Raw genomic sequence first — 20548 nt, forward strand, 5'->3', positions numbered from 1 at the left:
CTATGGCCGTCTTGAAATTTTGTGTGTGAGGTGAATGAATGGTTACCCTTTTAAAAATATGGAAGACATTTATGGTTTCTTGGTGATTGGCCTGCTTAATACGTACTTCGGGTTGTTACCCAAGGTCCGCACAATATACTTTCTGCATTTCACACTAGCACACTTGGCGATTGACCCTCGCACATATACCAACTCATTCAACCGGAAAATCTGCGACCCCTGGTGTTCTTTATGGGAAATTAAAAAAATATATATATATAGTGGATTTTCATTCAGTTAAAGGGGAAATTCAGGGTTTTTGACACCAGGCTTAAAGTGCGTATGACAGGATAAAACAATTCTTGAATAGCATTATTATGTGAATTAGAATCATATTTTGAGACGATTCGACTATATAAAACAATTTGGCAAAGCGCAGATGACGAGAAATGTCTCTTTTAATCTGCCGTTTAGCCCTGCCTGCCATTATAGCGCTCTAGCGTCCCCAACAGGAGGATGACGTCGGCAGGGTCGTGGTTTCATCGGATTTAGAATTCAGCCCATTGGGGGAATTATTCAGAACGAGGAAAATGCGACGAAAAGAAACGCGAATTGTCATTGTTTAAATCTCTCTACCCCAATATTATTACAAGATATTCTTTTTATCTCAGTATTTTACCCCAATTGCTGAATAAATGGTATGGTCATGACAAATAACAGTTTTGTGCTAAATGGAATATGAAATATTACAAATGCATTTATTCAGTACAACATGGCAAAATTACTCCATAATGGTCAAAACTGTCTCCTTCTTCCACTTTCCGGAACAATTTTTTATGCCGCCGGAGTTAGTCCGTCTTTTGTCATTTCCCTGCCCCAGCGTGACAGCTAGCCGACATGCTAACCTGAACCAAGTGATTTTTCAAGTAGGGTAGTAGTACTGTCTTAGAAGCGAAAAATCACACAAAACTACCCCAGATAATGTCCTACCGCGGCCGGGTGGTCGATTGTCTTCGCCAAACGGCAACCCGCCCGACGGCGACCAGGTTGCAGCTCGTCGTTCCCCTGTTGGGGGCAGGAGAGCTGCCGTTCCCGTGCTGAGGGCAGGAGAGCTCGTTTACCGGGAAAGCAGCTTGAGAATGACCACCGGACAAACCAGCCGGCGTCGGAAGAGTGCTTAGCTGCCACATGGTCAACACGAATATGGCGTAAATTAATGCTTAAAGGCACGGCGAAGACGTAACCAGTGAGAGAGTGGCGTCCAGTTGTTGTGTGGAGCTAACAAGGCAGGATGTGTCTGAGGAGAACTTTTGTACATGTTCGTCCATGATCAAACGTAAGTAAATTGTATTGTTTACTTTGTAATTGGTGTATTCCCGGCCATTTTAAACTCAAAGTTACAATTTCTGATGGGGTGGAAAATTTGACACAACACCGGGCACACAAAGAGGACAATAAGCTGAGTATAGCCCTCTCCCGGCGGGGGAGGGGGAGTGCAACAACCTGCCGGTCGTCGGCCGAGTAGCATTCTTGGTGGACAAGGAGCATGTCAGCCACAAAATGCAAGCCACCTCCGTATCAAAACGTGTGCCGTGATCCCAGTATTTGACATAATACAAAACACAATGTTTACTCACTTCCTCATAAGTCCAATGGTCCCACAGTTGTCGCACACTTTTTTTGGCCGATCTCGGGATGAACTGGAACTTTCTGAAACCCAAAAAGACCCACACGGCTCTCCCTGGTGCAGCTACAAAAGCCTGCAGCTGTTTGGCTGGCACACATCCAAGCAGTCCATTTCATTCAAGAGCATAAAACACCGCGTGAAATATGAAACAAACATGCTTTTTGGTGTCATACGCACTTTAATCTTCGAGTTAGTGAGGGTTTATTTAGTTGGTGAAGTTGATTTCAACAAATTCCGTGTAGTTTGTTAGTTATTTGTTAGTTTCTGGGCTCCGAAGTGGCTAAGCTAGCGCGAATCAATTGGGCTATCTTAGTATGGCAATAAAAAACAACATATGAACACATGAAAATTATCATTGTCCCATGCAATCAATAGTGTTGGCTATGTTTTTAGGATAAAGTTATTAAAACTTACCATTGCATGTCAATAATTGCAGTATGAACAGCAGCATTTGTAAAACAGAACGCCTCCACTATTTGATCACTTACGAGAAGGCAGGTTTGCTGGAAGTCAAAATGTCTTTTGACTGCCAAAATAAAAAACAACAACTTGTCGCTATCAGCCATCTTTGCTGTTTACATTCGCTTGGAACGCTTTGAGGTCGCAACTCGTACCATCCGAGTGGTATAAGTCTGACTTCCCACCTTCCCCGAATGCAGCGTGAGCACGAGTGGCCGAAGCACTCCTCTCGATTGTGGTCATATTACGCATCTTAAAAAATAGTCCTGCAGAATGAAAATAATTACAGCAGTTTGGTGTGACATTGTTTTAGCTGCATGGGTGTTTTGGAACAAAGAGCTGTGTTTTGAATTTATTTGACAATGTTGGATCTGTTCGTAGATCTGTATCGTTTTTTTATTGGCATGCTAAGTTGGCCCCATTGACTCGCGCTAGCTTAGCCAGTCCACTCTGGAGCCCTGAAACTAACAAATAACTTGCAAACTGCACGCAATTTGTTGAAAGCAACTCCACCAAATAATTAAACCCACGCTAACTCGAAGATTAAGCTTAATGTAAAAAATTCTGAACTACCACTTTAAGCTGCGAAGTCATGGCCCAGAAGGTTCTTTTTCCCCCCGTTTATCTATCGTTTTGTTTGTTTGTTTGTTTGTTTTCTGAAATCGTGCTATGGATGTGAAGATGACGACCATACAGCAGCATCAGCAGAGGAAGCTTTTCTTAACTGACTGGCAAAGCACAAAAGACAGATTGAAAGCGGGAATGCTTTTGATATTCAATTTTCCCCCAATTGCTGAGAGGCAAAAGGGAATACAAAAAAAGTCATTTTTACATTCTTCCAGACACTTTATATGTAGTCACTCTACGAGCTGGTCACACTGCTAACTCGTCCAACACTGATGTTCTATCACTGGCTCTTCCTATGAAAATATGATATGCTATTATGACTTGGAACCTTCGGATAAAAAAAAAAAAAAAAAAAGTTTAAAATTTACTTTCTCATTATGATGATCATTAAATTATAATGACTTTGGTTAGCTATTGTGTTTTAAAAGTTAATTGTATTTATAGTTTTCATACATAAACCCAATTCCATTGGAGTTTTACATAAAAACAATACAATGATTTGCAAACTATGTTCAAATATAGTTTGAATACACTACAAAGACAATGTATTTCATGTTTAAAAGAATGTTTTTTTTTTTTTTTTTTTTTCCACAAACAGCCATTAACTTTACTTAAACTTTATAGCTGTTTGAACATGAATTATCTTGTCATTGTAGTGTATTTAATTAAATATACAAACATGATTTGCAAATCGATGCATGCACAGTGATCCCTCGTTTTTGCGGTTAATGGGGACCAGAACCCGGCGCGATAAATGAAAAACTGCGAAGTTGCGCCCCCCCCCCAAAAAAATGTGTGTTCAATGTATTTATTCAGATTTAGCATTGGAAAGATACATCCAAGACATGTTTTTCATCTTTTTTCCCCAAATTTAGAAAAAAAAAAACTACTATACGTACTGTATGTATATGTATATATATATATATATTAGGGCTGTCAAAATTAACGCGTTAACGCGCGGTAATTCATTTTTTAAATTAATCACGTTAAAATAGTTGACGCAATTAACGCACATGTCCCGCTCAGACAGTATTCTGCCTTTTGGTAAGTTTTGCAGCAAGGCTTTTTGTGCTGTCTAACAGCGAACTCTTGTGGTCGCTTTGCGACATGGTTTATTGTTTTCTTGCCAGTTCAATATGGCTGCACGACATCTCTGTTGTGCTTATATGATCCTTGGACAAGATTGTCCGTAAGTATGGTTGTTGTAAAGAATGTACATATTATGTTAATAAGCCAAATGTTATATTTTTTGTATGAGACGCTTTTTGTTTATGTTTAGTTAACCTGTATAGCGTGCTAAGCTAACGTTGTTGCTAATGCAATGCTTGTGTACTTTTTTTTTTGTAGTTTCACTACGGTCTAAAGAGGACAATGGTTTGAGGCCATTTTATTAATAAATCAGATGAAAAAGGAAGAAGTCTGGTTATTAAGGCGTCGTTCACTAGCTGTTTAGCTTTGGAAAAAGTAGACGCTTCGGAGTGAGGACAGCATAGACAGATTTAAATGACAGTAAAGTGAAATGCCCACTACAGTCCTTATGTACCGTATGTTGAATGTATATATCCATCTTGTGCCTTATCTTTCCATTCCAACAATTTGTTTTACAGAATATATATATAATTCACAGAAAAATATGGCATAATTTATAGATGGTTTGAATTGCGATTAATTGCCATTAATTACGATTAATTAAGTTTTAAGCTGTAATTAACTCGATTAAAAATTTTAATCGTTTGACAGCCCTAATATATATATACTAGGGCTGTAAAATTATCGCGTTAACGGGCGTTAATTAATTTTTTAAATTACGTTAAAATATTTGACGCAATTAATGCAGATTACCCGCTCAGACACATTTAAATGACGGTACAGTGAAACACCACTTGTTAATTGTGTTTTATGGAGTTTTGCCGCCCTCTGCTGGCGCTTGGGTGCGACTGATTTTATAGGCTTCAGCCACCCATGAGCATTGTGTTAGTAATTATTGACATCAACAATGGCGGGCTACTAGTTTATTTTTTGATTGAAAATTTTACAAATTCCATTAAAACGAAAACATTAAGAGGGGTTTTAATATAAAATTTCTATGAATTGTACTAAATTTTTTCTTTTAGGAACTAAGTCTTTCTATCCATGGATCGCTTTAACAGAACGTTAATAATGTTAATGCCATCTTGTTGATTTATTGTTACAATAAACAAATACAGTCCTTATGTACCGTATGTTGAATGTATGTATCCATCTTGTCTTGTCTTTCCATTCCAAAAATAATTTACAGAAAAATATGGCATATTTTATAGATGGTTTGAATTGCGATTAATTGCGATTAATTACGATTAATTAATTTTTAAGCTGTAATTAACTCGATTAAAAATTGTAATCGTTTGACAGCCCTAATAGGGCTGTCAAAAATTAATTAATCGTAATTAATCGCAATTAATCGCAATTCAAACCATCTATAAAATATGCCATATTTTTCTGTAAATTATTGTTGGAATGGAAAGATAAGACACAAGATGGATATATACATTCAACATAAGGTACATAAGGACTATTTGTTTATTATAACAATAAATCAACAAGATGGCATTAACATTATTAACATTCTGTTAAAGCGATCCATGGATAGAAAGACTTGTAGTTCTTAATAGAAAAATGTTAGTACAGGTTAGAGAAAGTGTATATTAAAACCCCTCTTAATGTTTTCGTTTTAATAAAATTTGTAAAATTTTCAATCAAAAAATAAACTAGTAGCCTGCCATTGTTGATGTCAATAATTACTTACTCAATGCTCATGGATGCCTATAAAATCAGTCGCACCCAATCGCCAGCAGAGGGCGGCAAAACTCCATAATACACAACAAGTGAGCGTTTCAATGTGTACTGTCATTTAAAACTCCCTGAGCGGGGCATCTGCGTTAATTGCGTCAAATATTTTAACGTGATTAATTTAAAAAATTAATTAACGCCCGTTAACGCGATAATTTTGACAGCCCTAATATATATATATATATATATATATATATATATATATATATATATATATATATATATATATATATATATATATGTATGTAGTACAATGTAGTACAGTATATACACTCACCGGCCACTTTATTAGATACACCATGCTAGTAAAGGATTGGACCCCCTTTTGCCTTCAGAACTGCCTCAATTCTTCGTGGCATAGATTCAACAAGGTGCTGGAAGCATTCCTCAAGAGAGTTTAGTCCATATTGACATGATGGCATCACACAGTTGGTGCAGATTTGTCAGTTGCACATCCATGAGGCCATGGTGCCAGAAGGGCTGGTCTGTGTATTTCAGAAATTATCACGCACAACCATCTCTAGGGTTTACAGAGAATGGTCCGAAAAAGAAAAAATATCCAGTGAGCGGCAGTTCTGTGGGCGGAAATGCGTTGTTGATGTCAGAGGTCAGAGGAGAATGGCCAGACTGGTTTGAGCTGATAGAAAGGCAACTGTGAGTCAAATAACCACCCGTTACAACCAAGGTAGGCAGAAGAGCATCTCTGAACGCACAGCACGTCGAACTTTGAGGCAGATGGGCTACGGCTACAGCAGCAGAAGACCACTCCGGGTTCCAGTCCTTTCAGCTAAGAACAGGAAACTGAGGCTACAATTTGCACAAGCTCATCGAAATTGGACAATAGAGGATTGAAAAAACGTTGCCTGGTCTGATGAGTCTCGATTTCTGCTGCGACATTCGGATGGTGGGTCAGAATTTGGTGTCAACAACATGAAACCATAGATCCATCCTGCCTTGTATCAACGGTTCAGGCTGGTGGTGGTGGTGGTGTAATGGTGTGAGGAATATTTTCTTGGCACTCTTTGGGCCCCTTGGTACCAACTGAGCATCGTTGGAACGCCACAGCCTACCTGAGTATTGTTGCTGACCAGGTCCATCGCTTTATGACCCAACTTCTGATGGCTACTTACAGCAGGATAATGCGCCATGTCATAAAGCTGGAATCATCTCAGACTGGTTTCTTGAACATGACAATGAGTTCACTGTACTCAAATGGCCTCCACAGTCACCAGATTTCAATCCAATAGAGCATCTTTGGGATGTGGTGGAACGGGAGATTCGCATCATGGATGTGCAGCCGACAAATCTGCACCAAATGTGTGATGCCATCATGTCAATATGGACCAAACTCTCTGAGGAATACTTCCAGCACCTTGTTGAATCTATGCCACAAAGAATTGAGGCAGTTCTGAAGGCAAAAGGGGGTCCAACCCGTTACTAGCATGGTGTACCTAATAAAGTGGCCGGTGAGTGTATATACACAGTGGTACCTCTACATACGAAGTTAAATCATTCCAGAATCTTGTTTGTAAGTCAAAATGGTCGTATGTTAAGCAGGATTTTCCTATAAGAACACATTATAATTCCATTAATTCGTTCCACAGCCCGAAAACCTACACTAAGTCTTTAATAAATACTGCTGGTACTATTGCAAATAGCAATTACACAGGGCAAAGCAAATAAATTATGGATGAAAATTGGAATAATAATATAATCATCGGAATAATAATAATAATAATAATACCTGTAATAATGTAACAAATCGGGTTGTAATGTGGTGGTTGTGTTTTGCGTGGTGTACCTGAACGCACCGTGTGGCTGACTTGACAGAGTGAGAGAGGGACTTTTTACTTTCACTTTGTTCAGCTGCGGCGGACAGTAGGCATGTTGTTTTGCACAAGTTCGGAAATAAATTATTAAAAAACTGACGAAGCTGGCGACTTTTTGGTGATGTTACCACAATAACAATTGTCACCTTAACTTATAGAGACTTGCGAACGGAGGTCGGAGGAGGACGGTCGAGATCGTAGACATTCTATGGCCGAATTGTCAAGCCAGATCACGGACGCGAGCACCACGCTCATATTTTTCTATCATTTCCATCTTCATTTCAATGGTAAGCCTCACCTTTTCCCTTTTTTCACCATCTTCACTAACATTCTTCGAACCCATGTTGATTTCTCTCACCCAAAAATCCGCCGCGCATCCGTAATGCGGGACAGCAACGAAACTGCGGCGCTGTCATAAATTGTCATATTTCAAGCATGCTGTCGGATGTAGAAACAAACGGCGAGTCAAATTTTACGTGGGATGTGGAAAAGATCTTGTGTCGAAGCGATCGTATGTCAAGGTACCACTGTATTTTAATAAATGGCTTTTAAACACTTCAAATAATTATGATATTTTAAACGTCACTGTCCCACCGAATTATTTTTAAACAAGAATAAAGTAGAAAAATGCTTGTCTTTATTCAATGCTTCATTGAGTGAGCCCACTCAAATCCGCTCAAACTGCTCACTTATGAGTTGCCACAGCAACTGTTTAACAAGTTAAACGATGATTGACTCATGCGGCGCTTTGAAATTTCGACTTCCAAGCATTTCTGGCAAGATCAAACCTTAACATCTGTCAATCATCGTCAGCTCATCTGTATTTATTTATTTGTTTTTCAATTGGAAAAAAAAAATCCACGATGGACTGTGGGCGCAAATTTTGGAGCTTGAAGTAGCGAGGGATCACTGGATTCAGTTTTCATTCAACGTCCTAACTTCATTAGTATTATGGGTTTGATTAAGACAAGTGGAACAAGCACTTAAAAGCAAATTTCGAATGGGGGAGGCAGGTTTTGTTTTTTCTTTCAAAAAAATAGAGTATAGCTTATGCGAAGCATTTGGAGGAAGCGTGATTATTATTATCATTATTTTTTTTAGCAGAGTGACTAAAGGAAGGTAGTGGGCCTGTGCTGTTGTGTTGACACACTTGACAACCACATACTGTGCTAATTACTGCCCAAGGACCGACTAATGACACAAACAGACTCCGACAATTCGATAGCCAAGTGGGGAATGCTTCACCCTTTGACATTGGACACCCCATATAGAAAATGGCGCCTCTACAACTTACACTAATTTAATGGAGGGGAACCTCATAAAGGTCTGCTGCTGCTTGTAAGCAATTTCCTCCTTGCATCAAAGTCGCACAGAAGCTGGATTCTGCTTTAAACTATGAAACAGACGCACGTCCTTAGGCTTATGTCACAGTCGTTACTTGTATGTTTACCACAAAAGAAAACACATGACACTGATAAGTGCCTTAACCCACCTCCCCTATTTTTATTTTCAAATAGAAATTGGCTTTTCTACAGCCGCAGCATAACAAATTTGTAGTTAAACCGGAATGCAATTTAGACTATAATTTACGCAACATTGTCATAATGACGGTAACTATTGGTATGAAAAGTATTTATAGGTGACAGATATACAGTAGAACAATTAAACGGAAACCAGTGGTATTACAACCACTTGAATTCTTGAGCCACGTGAAGGCACAATGTAGTTCATTGAGCATTGTTCATAGCTGAAAACATCAGAATTTGATACAAAACGTTGTTACTGGCATCAGACACGTTCGTAACTTTATAACTTCCTGCTTCAGAAAGGAATTAGTCGTTGTTTTGACAGCAAAGTCACACATCAGCGTGTCATTGCTCAGGTGTGATAGTCTATTGCTATTTCATGAGAACCTGAATTAGAAGACAGTGTTCAAGAGCTTTTAGTAATTCAAAGGTATAGTAAGAAAATCACCATACAAGTGAAAGCCTATTTACCAGTTTGCAATTAATTCATTTTAAGCGACAAGTCAAACTTAAACCCCCTTTATTACTTTAACGGTAAATATCTGAGTTATTTTAGTCAAATTCTATTTTTAATGCTAACCTCATTCACTTCCAGCTATTTTCACCGGAGCGACTCCCTTCGCTCCTGGCCGCTTTACTGGATTTTGACTGATTATGCAAGGCCCACAGAAAATTCTGTTCTATTGCTATATAAACATGGAACCCACCAAAAGAAAGAATAGACTCTCTTCTTTCAGCTGGAAAAAAATAGTTAGTTCATATCTTTTCCCATTCTTTAGAAATCAGCATTACAAAAATAGCTTAGTTTGAGCAATTTTCCAGTTTCTGACGAAAAAAACAGAGAAATTGAGCTTTTTGTATAAGCATACATTTCAAACATAACTTTGACTTTAATACAGCTATTTTTTTGCTTTTGTGACATCCCAAACATCTGAATAATGTTTTTCTTCAACAAAATAACATAAACAACAAGGCAAATAGAGCTTTTGATAGCAAAGTAACAATTTATTTACACATAACTAAACTAGTGAACTGTTGAAGTATTTGCGCACTTAACAATTTACATGAACATAACATCCGGGGAAGGCTCTCGGCTGCTCCCGGTTGAATGAGGTGGCTCCCAGTAATACAACGCGTGTGGAACATGACACTGTTATGGCCGCGGCTGTCTCGGCATACGGTTAAACTTTTCCCTCATCACCGTCTGTCTCATCAAGATAGATTTTTTAGGAATCTTTCATTGATGATTGTGTCGATTTCTTTCCAAGAAACACCTCCAGTGTCGTTTGCCTTTTGTTTTCCATTGTTCTCCACATTTTTCTCACGCTTCTTCACATTTCACAAGGTCCCTCCAACTTCGGTTTCCTATTTTTCTTCACTTCCTTTTATAGTCCTAGATGAGTTCTTACCAAATGCGCTACTGCCCTCCAGTGGCCAGTTTTATTGCTTTGAAATGGCTTTTGACCATTGTGCATTGTAGCCAAGTTGCATCAGAACCTAAAGAGGCCTCATGTGAAAAAAAACATAAGAGACGTACTGTATAAATACGTTTTTGGGACCCTGAAACAATTACAAATAGAACTTATTCATACGTTTTTGGGAGCAAATGAGTTAAGCTGTTATTGTATTAAACTTTATTACACCCACTCAGATTCCACTAATCATTTTGAGTGGGACTCACACATCCGGCTTCACAATGTACGTCCTGTCTTTGCTGGTTACAGTCATCAACATTAATTTCACACATCCAGTCATTTCAATTCATAAGACTTGATTTATCCATTATGCAAAAATGAATTATTTGAGGGCATAGCTTTCTTGTCAATAGACAACGATTGCACAACAGCATGTGTGTTGAATGATGTTTTTGTTTTATATAACAGTTACTCTGAAGTTTCAAGATTTTGGGGTGGGGGGTAGTTTAATCCAAATCATCATGACTTGTATATCTCTTATGCCGTAAATAAATGCGTGTACTGGTAACCCCACAGACTGCCCTACAGTTTTGGAACCCAACACTTCACAACTGTGATTCAATTATATGAATGATTTTCTTAGCCAATTGGAAACACTAAATAGACATGGAGCAATCATGAGTGTTGACAGTTTTAAACTTTCCATGTGTTATAACCAGTGTTGTCAGTAACGCGTTACTAAGTAACGTTGATCTGTGTACGTCCATGAATGAATGTGGGTATTTTTCCTTCATTCTGGGAGGGTTCCAGCGATAGGTTGGAAGCCCTGCATGTGCGGCCGTTTCATAGTTTTGCCTTTGCAACGGCGGGTAGTCATCGCTCCAAGTGGGCAAGTATTGCGTACATCATATTCGTGTTGCACATTTATGCCGTGAGGTGACGTGTTCGTTTAGTATCTTTGGGATTTGTTGTAAGTCCGACTGAGTTTAAAGTTCTTAGTTGCCGTCAAGTTATGTGTGTAAGCCGTACTTCTGGGTTTTGCGCTCGCATCCCACCTTTATGTTTATTGCACTGTGCAATTCATTTGTGTGTTGCTGATTATTGTGCGGTTAATTTGCATTGTTTTACATTAGCATTGATATGCTGTTAATCCTAACCCCTAAACATTAACCCAAAATTCAGAATTTTTGACATAAGGCTTAATCTTCGAGTTCGTGGGGTTTAATTAGTCGGTGGAGTTGATTTCAACAAATTCTCTGCATTTTTTTAGTTATTTTTTTGTTTCAGGGCTCTGGAGTGGCTAAGCTAGTGCGAGTTAATGGTAGTTGAAATCAACTCTATCGACTAATTAAACCTCCGCAAACTCAAAGATTAAGCCTAATGTGAAAAATTCTGATCCCCCTTTGAATTAAATTACCGGAAAGTCAATTACATTTCCAGCATATTGGACTATTGCAACGGTATATTTACAGGTCCTGATAAAAAAATCAGTCAGGAAGCTGCAGCTAGTACAGAATGCTGCAGCCAGAGTCCTCACAAATACAAGGAAACTGGACCACATTACACCGGTTTTGAAATAGTTACACTGGCTTCCAGTGAGTCAAAGGATAGACTATAAAATATTGCTACTCATCTACAAAACACTTAACGGCCATGGAACATAATACATGCTTTATTTGTTAGATTCCTATGAAACATCTAGACCCCTAAGGTCATGTGGAACCGGTCTCCTGCATGTCCAAGAACAAGAACCAAGCAGGGTGAGGCAGCATTTAGTTATTATGCTCCTCACCTCTGGAACAAGTTACCTGAAGGTCTGATGTATGCTCAAACTGTTAGCTCCTTTAAATCAAGGCTAAAAACGCTCTTGTTTAGCACTGCATATCCATAACTATCTATATATTTCAATCTATTTGCTTTCTATTCCTCTTGTGCTTTATCTCCATTGCTGATTTCAATTATTATCATTAGTAGTAGTTTTTTTTTTATTTTAATTTTTTCTTATTCTATTCGTGATAATTGTGATTTTTATGTATAATTTTATTTCCTGTTTCGATTGTCTGTTTTTACGTTCTACTGATTTAATGTCATTTTTATGATCTGCATGTGATGTAAAGCGCTTTGAATTGCCTTGTGTTGAATTGTGCTATATAAAGAAATTTGCCTTGCCTTTCATGCGATGACCTTTTTCTGTTGTCATTCTTATGTTGAGGCAGCAACGTGAGAAAAATTGGTAAAAAGTAACTTGGTTACTTTGATAATATTACGTAATCAGTAAGGTAACAAGATTACTTTTTTTGAGGGGTAATGAGTAATTAAACTTTTCAAGTAATCTGTGACAACGCTGGTTATAACATGTTTCCTCAAAATAATTCAAAGATTGATGATTATTAACATCTTTTTACCACAGTGAATTGGCTTTGTTTTGGTTTGGATCTAGACTTTTTCAGTAAATCAGCTAATCTGTTTTCTGTTTTGTCACGTGACGTTCGGCATGGTGCGAATAGCAAAGCAAAAAACAATGAAGTACCAGTTGCAGGGAACGAGTTTGACGGACCTTTGTGTGAAATTATCTTTGTGATCAAAGGACTACAATGCATGCAAAACAGCTACCGAAACACAGTGGTTTAGTCAATAAGCCAATGCATGTTCCAACAAGTACTGTATATACTACTGTATACCGAATCTGTATTTGCTTGAAACTTGAGAAGAAAAAGATTTGCAAGAGACAAATTGCAAGATTTTATTTTCATTTGTATTAAACAGGATCAACAAAATATGCGTAAACGGTCCCTTTTAAAGGGACGTTCAAGGACCATACAACTATATCACTCATACCACATACTCGCATAAAATCATAAATATATATAAAGTCACTTATACAATCCCCACAGTTCCAGAGAATTAATAGGTTTAAGGCCACCATGTTGCATTGCTGGGGTGGTTAAAGCCATAATGAAAGATCATATAAAACTGTGTTTAGGATAACTATAATGAGAAGCATAAGATAAAAATAGGCGTATTAAAGTTTTTATTTGGTGTTGAAGCTGAAACTGTCAGGCATCCGTACCACAGTGTTCCTTGATGTTTTAGGTTCATACTTTTAATTAAGTGATTGTTTTGGAAGGATTTTAACAACATACGGTTAAGTCTGAATGCAGTGACGTTCCTTAAGTGTCGTACCACATCGGGCTGCGAGATGTCAGTCAGCACTGAGGTCTAGTGCAAGAATTACAGAAAAATGAAGTTCAAAAATAGTTCTAGTCATAACTGTTGATCACTCAGAGGCTAGCTGAATTTTGCCTGTGGGTATTGCTGTATGCTCTGTTTATATGTGTTGTCGCTCAGTCTCTATGTTAGTAGCAGTTGCTTGAAGGTTTACAAGTACTCAACGCTAAAAACCCTTGACCCGTTTAAGATGTTTCATGTTAGCATAGCTGGCGTACTTCTGTAGGACAAGATTAAATGGTTTAGATCCATGTATTTAACTCAATGGCTATGATTGACGTTTGAGGGATCATGTTTCACTGCAATTGACGGTGATAGGCGTCCAATGATCGTTTCCAGTTCAACATGGAGTGGATTGATATCGCCTCAACTTGGGGGCCGTTTACATGGTGACTCTCCGAGAATACGAAAAATTTCAAATTTGCATTTGCGTCTCCATTCGAACAATGTCGCAATTCCGCATGAAAACGATGCATGCCAAGCCCTAGGGGGCAGTGCAGATTTACAGGGCGACAAAGAATGATGCACTTTGACCTCACCAAACTCCCTCAGCCCGGAAAAAAATATGCCCGCCCACTCGAAGCAATGGCATTTTTCTTTTGTTCAAAAAGGCACAAAAATTGAAACATTCAACATATTTAATTTAAAAATATTATTAAAACAGTAAATTAAAGCCAACATTCCGCCATATTTGCTGTTTTTAATGTTTAGTAGCAACACTGCGCACGCCCTATGTGACGTGTACGAGTGCTGACGTTAACGGCGTGGTCTCGCGCCGTGGGAGCCTTTGATATGCATGCTGAGGAAGCCCCCCTCAATCCCCCGCAATCGGATTCTTCCACTTTGGAGGCAGGATTCAGAAATTTTAGTCTTCGCCTTCCGTCTTCACCGACACCATATGCAGGCGAAGCGAGTCCGCTACTCAGTCATTGCGTCTTTGTGTCGCAGAGTCGCCATGTAAACTGCCCCTTGGTGTTCTAAATTTTCCTTTTACTTTCTTCTACCACAACACACAAGCTTCCGGCTCAAATAGATTTTGTCTATCGCTGACAGCTGTACCTTGATATACGAATGAGGAGAATTTCCTGTTTTTTTTAGGATACAAGTCCTCAATCAATAGATTGTTCTTGTTTGACATGTGCGCTCAGCAGTGTTGTTAATAACGGCGTTACAATATAACGGCGTTACTAACGGCGTTATTTTTTTCAGTAGTGGGTAATCTAATTAATTACTTAGCTCATCTTGGCAACGCCGTTACCGTTACTGAGGACGGAAAGGCATGCGTTACTATGCGTTACTATATTGGTCGAAAAGCAGGAGCGGGGAGGAGGCAAGAAAGTTGTGACGCCGAGCAAACGCGATGCTAGGTAGCTCGAATAATACATGTTGTAGCCGATAGTTGGACAAACTGCGCCCGCATGTTATGGTAGATATGGTAGACATGGTAGATATCACATGTACTGTATATAGATATAACTAGATGCAAAATGACAGCCGCCATCTTAAAGCAGTAGGCTTTTTAGGACGGCCCTGTTGTAGAGAACCTTCCTCGCGAACCTAAGTAACTTTTTATCTAAAATACTTCTAAATCGGCAAAATCTTGACTTGAATCTATCTTTAAATGATGAAACAGTTTTAAAACTTTCATATGTCGAAAGTAGAGAGAAGGGAACTAATGCAATAATGGGAGCAATTTTAACAACTTTTAACAGTTGATTCAGGGTAAATTAGGGTAAAGAATTGGGCTCGGGCCAATTGTACCAAAAACCTCCACAAAAAACTTCCCATAGTGTGGCCAATGTTTTTTTTTTTTTTTGAGGGAAAAAAAAAAAAAAAAGTAATTATCACCAATTACTTTGCCAAGTAACTGATTACTCTTACATTCAGGTAATTGAGTTAGTAACGCAATTACTTTTTGGGAGAAGTAATTTGTAACTATAATTAATTACTTTTTTTCAGTAAGATTAACAACACTGGCGCTCAGTAGATTAGCAGTTCGTTACTCTTTCAAGTCATCTTTTTTCACCATTTGGCGTCTTAAGACACCTGTGAGACAGCAAGCACAAGAACACGTGATAAAAATACATACAGAAGTGTGCTTTAATGAATTAAATCTTTTTAAACGTGGTAGAAGTAAGACTAAAAAACTAAACTAAGAAAACACAATTTCATATGGTCTCTCTAAAAAAGATTTTCACCAATTGTGGGTTAGATCAGGAACACAATCCCCTCGATGAACGGGGTGAACTCTTTGTGTTAAGGCTCTTGTGTACATAAGGCACATTTGGCTATCAACTGATTGTCCAGTGCAAGTGTGTAGTAACATGAGCTGGTGACCAAAATCGTCTCACAATCCTCACCATGGGGAGAATAAAACATCTCCGTGTAAACATTTTAAAGTCAGTGATAATCTCATTCCTATGAGAAGGGGTACATGCTGTAGCCCAGGGGAGATGTGTACAGTCCTAACGGCAAAAAGGGAAACATGGCTCTGTGGTGATACGCGGATAAGGACTGTCCGTACAGTGACATAGCGCCCAGCGTCAGTGGCAACCGGAGGCCGGGCTGAACCAGCGCCGCCGCTGTCGTCGGCGTCGATTTGGCCGTGGCGACCATTTTTAGTTTCTCCAGCTCTGCTTCCTGTAGCCTCTTGGCTTTGGCACGGCGGTTCTGGAACCAGATCTTCACCTGAGTCTCCGTCAGGGTGAGAGAGGACGAGAACTCTGCCCGTTCAGCGATGGAGAGATACTGCTTCTGGCGGAACTTTCTCTCCAGAGCCAGAAGCTGGGACGTGGTGAATGGTGTGCGTGGCTTGCGGTTAGACTTGTGTTTTCTCAACTGGCAGGTGGGACTGACTTGACCTGAGGAAAGGAATCAAAAGCCAAAATATTGAGTAAAACTGTACAATCTAACTGTGGACAAGGTGGGCAAAGCAAAATATGCATGGCATATAGCATTCCCTTATCTTTATTGGCCAACTATGTCAGAAACACACATTTTGTCAGTGGTTGTCACTAGTCAGTTACTCAAATAGTTTAATAATTATCCTGTCAAAAAACAAGCAAGTAATGCAGAAAATTCTTTAGCATTAAAAGCAGTGTCAAACTAATTTGTTATGGGCCATATTGTTATGGTTTCCCATTAGCAAGGATTTTACAACACTCAAAAACAAAATTTTAAGGGTCCTTTCTACTTCATTGGGAAAGTTATTTCAACAGCCAATCTGTCAAACTTGTAATTTAAAATGTCATAAACTTTGGTTTCTCTCGGTACAATGCATTATAAATTCAACAAATGCTTATGAGCATGTTCCAAATATGCAAAAAGAATCATGAGCTAAGTGAGTCACAATTTGCTTGGCCCACTTTTTACACTGGATGCTCTTTCCGGCATATTGCATCGTATTACATAGTGCAAGTGTACATAATGTTGTGGAAAACCACAAATTATCATAGATGTACTTCTTTTCAATAGATTTATACAAAAACCAAAATTAGGAAGTGTGCTTCATAAAATTGTAACTATAATCAGTTAGCATTTTTACATTTTCCTCGAATTTTGATTTTATTGTCTTGCAAAATGTCACCCGAGAGCAAACGATATGTTTAAATGAGAAATGTAACATTATAATCAAAACTGGAAAGTGCAATCTGGGTTAAAATTGCACGTAGCTGATGTTGAGCTAGAATATTGTGGAATTTATTGCACCGAGTATGGAATATGAAATCTGAATTTGTAATGGTTTGAATAGCTGATTAATTGGTTGGTGACAAGTTTAATGTCTGCCGAGTGAGTCACTCAAAGTCAGATTAGGCTCGTATCATCATAAACAGTGAAAAAATATGGATAGATTTGTTTTCTGCTTGAAATAAAGAAGTTGGAAATATGGAAGTGTATGTGAAATTGTAACTATGTCTTGATTTATTTCCCAGGATATATTTTTTTTACATGGAATTGTGAGGGAACTTGGAACATTTGGGAAAGCAGAAACTAATAGTAGTTCCTAAAATGTGTTGAATGAGGTGACTATTAAAGGAGGTAATTGCAAAATATCTATAATAATTTGGGTATTAAGTAAAATGAGAGAATTTTGGCGTGACAAGAAAGATGAGATTTGAGATTAAAATGGCTTCAGAGTGGTGAGATGTCTCGAACGATGATGTTGGTGGACAAATTTGGAATTTTAATCAAGACTGCTAGTGGATAAAGGGATAAATGTGTCAATAAATAGCTGTGCAAAACTCACGAGGTTGAGAGGGGAGCATCCAGTCTTCCGGATCGGATGTGTCGGACTTGATCGGCGACGGCGGCGCTGTCGGGTAGCTCTTCCGGCTTTGGGCGGCCGCATCTCCGCACACATACACGGACCCAAATCCCGCAGGCGGCGACTCCGCCACCGATCCGGCCTCCGCCTTCCAGCGAGCTGGCTCCCCGCCGCGGCGCGCCACCGTAGTCCTCCCGGACATGATCGCCTCCACGCTGAACGGATGTCGAAGCCGCGTCGGCACCGAAGGGGAAGAAAATTTCCTCTCCTCGTCGGAGGAACTGCCGCTCATATCCTTGCCGTTCTCCAGGGAAGACATCTCCGTAGTCCACCCTGTTCAAGTCCGCGTTGTGTTGATGCTGTGATGTCAAGTCGCGTGTAGGCGTTTGTATTGAGGAACGTCATGTGATGCACACATCCAGTTTCAACCAATCACATTTCACTAGGATGTTGAGCGGCGCTGCCTTCAGGGGAAGCTCAGGAAATAAACCAACGCCACAGAAAACAATAATCACAGTACTCACTCATCATGAGAAGTGAAAGACAGCATAGACTAGGACATATGTACATCTACTATAAGAAATGTATTTAGAATTATGTAAGATATGTTTAACTGCCATTGACGGCAACAGACGTCCAACCCAAGGGCGAAGGTTTGCATAGGGGTAGGAACTAAACACTACTAACTTTTTAGGATGCTCAAAATTTCCCCACCAACTTTTAAGCCACTTTATTCGCATTATATGATGAGTTCAGTTATGTAGGTAATTTAGATCGTTTTCCCATACGTTCTAAGGATAGAATTGCCCCTACCATTATTAAGTGAATTATTGTATTTTCTTAAGTGCAGACTTCCATTTATCGTTTTTCACTTGTTGAATGTGGTGGTCCATTTTTTTCTTCAAACGCACGTTTTATTGGCTGATGACTACAACCCCCAGATTCTCACAATCCCGCCAGGAATACATGATAACATGTCGCCTCCTCCGTCCCCTTTGAAGAGGAGGGGTATTAGAAGTTAATTCGGCCAGCAGCAGCAGCCACTGTACATAATGTAAAAAGATGTCAAAGTTGTGTCGGTGGGGAACACACCACAAAGTATGCCACTGAAAGTCAGACCTGCATCAGAATTAGGATAACAATAAACTGTCTGTACTTGCTAACCTGTAAAACTCGAGGAGAAAGCTGCTACTGTTAATGTTAATTCACCTGTGCATTTCGTGCATTTATTCATTAATTAAAATGTGTTTATCTTCTACATAAATTAAAAAATATATATTTTATTGCAGCCTATGCATGATTTTTAACTGCCCCCCTTCCCCGAAAAAAAAAAAAAACACACACACTAAAACACAACCACTGTAAATTTCCTTTAAATGAAGCAAACATTTTGAAAAATGACTTTCTCCCATTAAAATAATTAAACTTTTTTCATTTTTACGTAGGAACCAGCTATTTGTGAGAAATTTACCCAATCTGTTTGGTCTTATTAATGTCCCGTCCCCAGCAAAAAGTGTACATTCAGGTTATGCTGTTATAGCGTCCCGACCAATGTTGAGACAAAAACTATGCCCTTGGTCCAACCCAATTTGACTGGTGGGCTGGCAGCTCATTTTATGGGCAAAACATGTTGATGAACCTAAAATGTGGTGTCAGCAATAAAATTAATTTACAAGATATAAGCTCGGTTAGTATGGTTAGGGAAGGGGTCGGTGCCCTAAAATTTTCAAAGAGCCATATTGGACCAAAAAAAAACAAAAACAAAAAACCCAAACAAATACGTCTGGAGCTGCTAAAAATTAAAAGACTTGTTTTGAAGGCAACACATTCTGTATGTATCTATATTAGCTACATTAGTCTACTATCAAAATGACTAAGTTGGCTAAAAATGCATAATGAGCCTTTATGATTAAATATTTTCAATGCAGTGCATCCTATAGAGAAGCATGTGGAGTAGTTGTACGATGCCGCCTCAAGTTTAACTTCATTACACTATTAATGAATTAGAAGAATTTGTGTCATGTTTGTCCTCCCACAGAAACCATCGGGGTCTCTGCATGTTTCAACAGGCCAAGTTTAAGTCTTTTAAAGACATTTTTAAGACCATATTGAATACGGTTTAAGACCCATTTCACGTCAATACCAGCAAAAAACATAAAAAAGACTTGAAGGAATATGAGCACTGGCAGTTATGTAGTTAGGTTTTGGCATCCTCAAAAATTGAAATGTTTAAAAGCGAGGCTGAAGTTTATGCAAGTTCATAATAGAAGTAACAACACTCGACTTTTAAGACATTTCAAAATCTTATTTAAGACCTTTTTGTGAGATTCTAGGAGAATTTGAGACATTATAAGGCCCTAAATTTAAATGATTGGATTCAAGACATTTTTGAACTTTTTAAGACCCCACGGATAACCTGAACATATTAAAACAAAAATATATTTCCCTCACCCATGCCAGGCGCTGGACGACCGAGCAGAACGACCGGGACCACTAGTGCAGCGGACGATGCCTTTGAGTCCGTGCTGCTCGCGAGCAGAGCCCGCAGAGACTCAAAAAAATTCATCTTTATGAGACAGATGGCGATGAGGAAAAAGTTTAACCGGCTGTTGCGGCAGGAACAGAGTCCTCTTTCAGTTAGTTTTGTGTAAATAAATTGTTACTTTGCTCTCAAAAGCTCTATTTGTCTTGTTGTTTATCTTATT

The 20548-nt window shown here is 38.8% G+C and overlaps 1 protein-coding gene across 1 annotated transcript; it reads right to left on the reverse strand.

Moving 5' to 3' along the window:
* Positions 1-13126: 13126 nt before the first annotated feature.
* msx2b (muscle segment homeobox 2b) lies at positions 13127-18234 on the reverse strand. The gene is made up of 2 exons (XM_057820997.1): positions 17826-18234; positions 13127-16440 (listed from the first exon to the last, which is right to left on the reverse strand). Exons 1-2 carry the CDS (start codon positions 18160-18162, stop codon positions 15998-16000), a joined length of 780 nt encoding a protein of 259 aa, XP_057676980.1. The 5' UTR covers positions 18163-18234; the 3' UTR covers positions 13127-15997.
* Between the last annotated feature and the right edge of the window lie 2314 nt (positions 18235-20548).

The sequence above is a fragment of the Corythoichthys intestinalis genome, chromosome 18 (assembly GCF_030265065.1).
Source record: "Corythoichthys intestinalis isolate RoL2023-P3 chromosome 18, ASM3026506v1, whole genome shotgun sequence".
Lineage (NCBI taxonomy): Eukaryota > Metazoa > Chordata > Actinopteri > Syngnathiformes > Syngnathidae > Corythoichthys > Corythoichthys intestinalis.

What these genes read in the sequence shown, in the direction of transcription:
- msx2b (XM_057820997.1), bottom strand. Translation starts at nt 18,162, where the DNA reads ATGTCTTCCCTGGAGAACGGCAAGGATATGAGCGGCAGTTCCTCCGAC. An exon ending in GATGCTCCCCTCTCAACCTC is followed by an intron (nt 16,441 to 17,825) that starts GTGAGTTTTGCA and finishes TCCTTTCCTCAG; the next exon opens with GTCAAGTCAGTCCCACCTGC.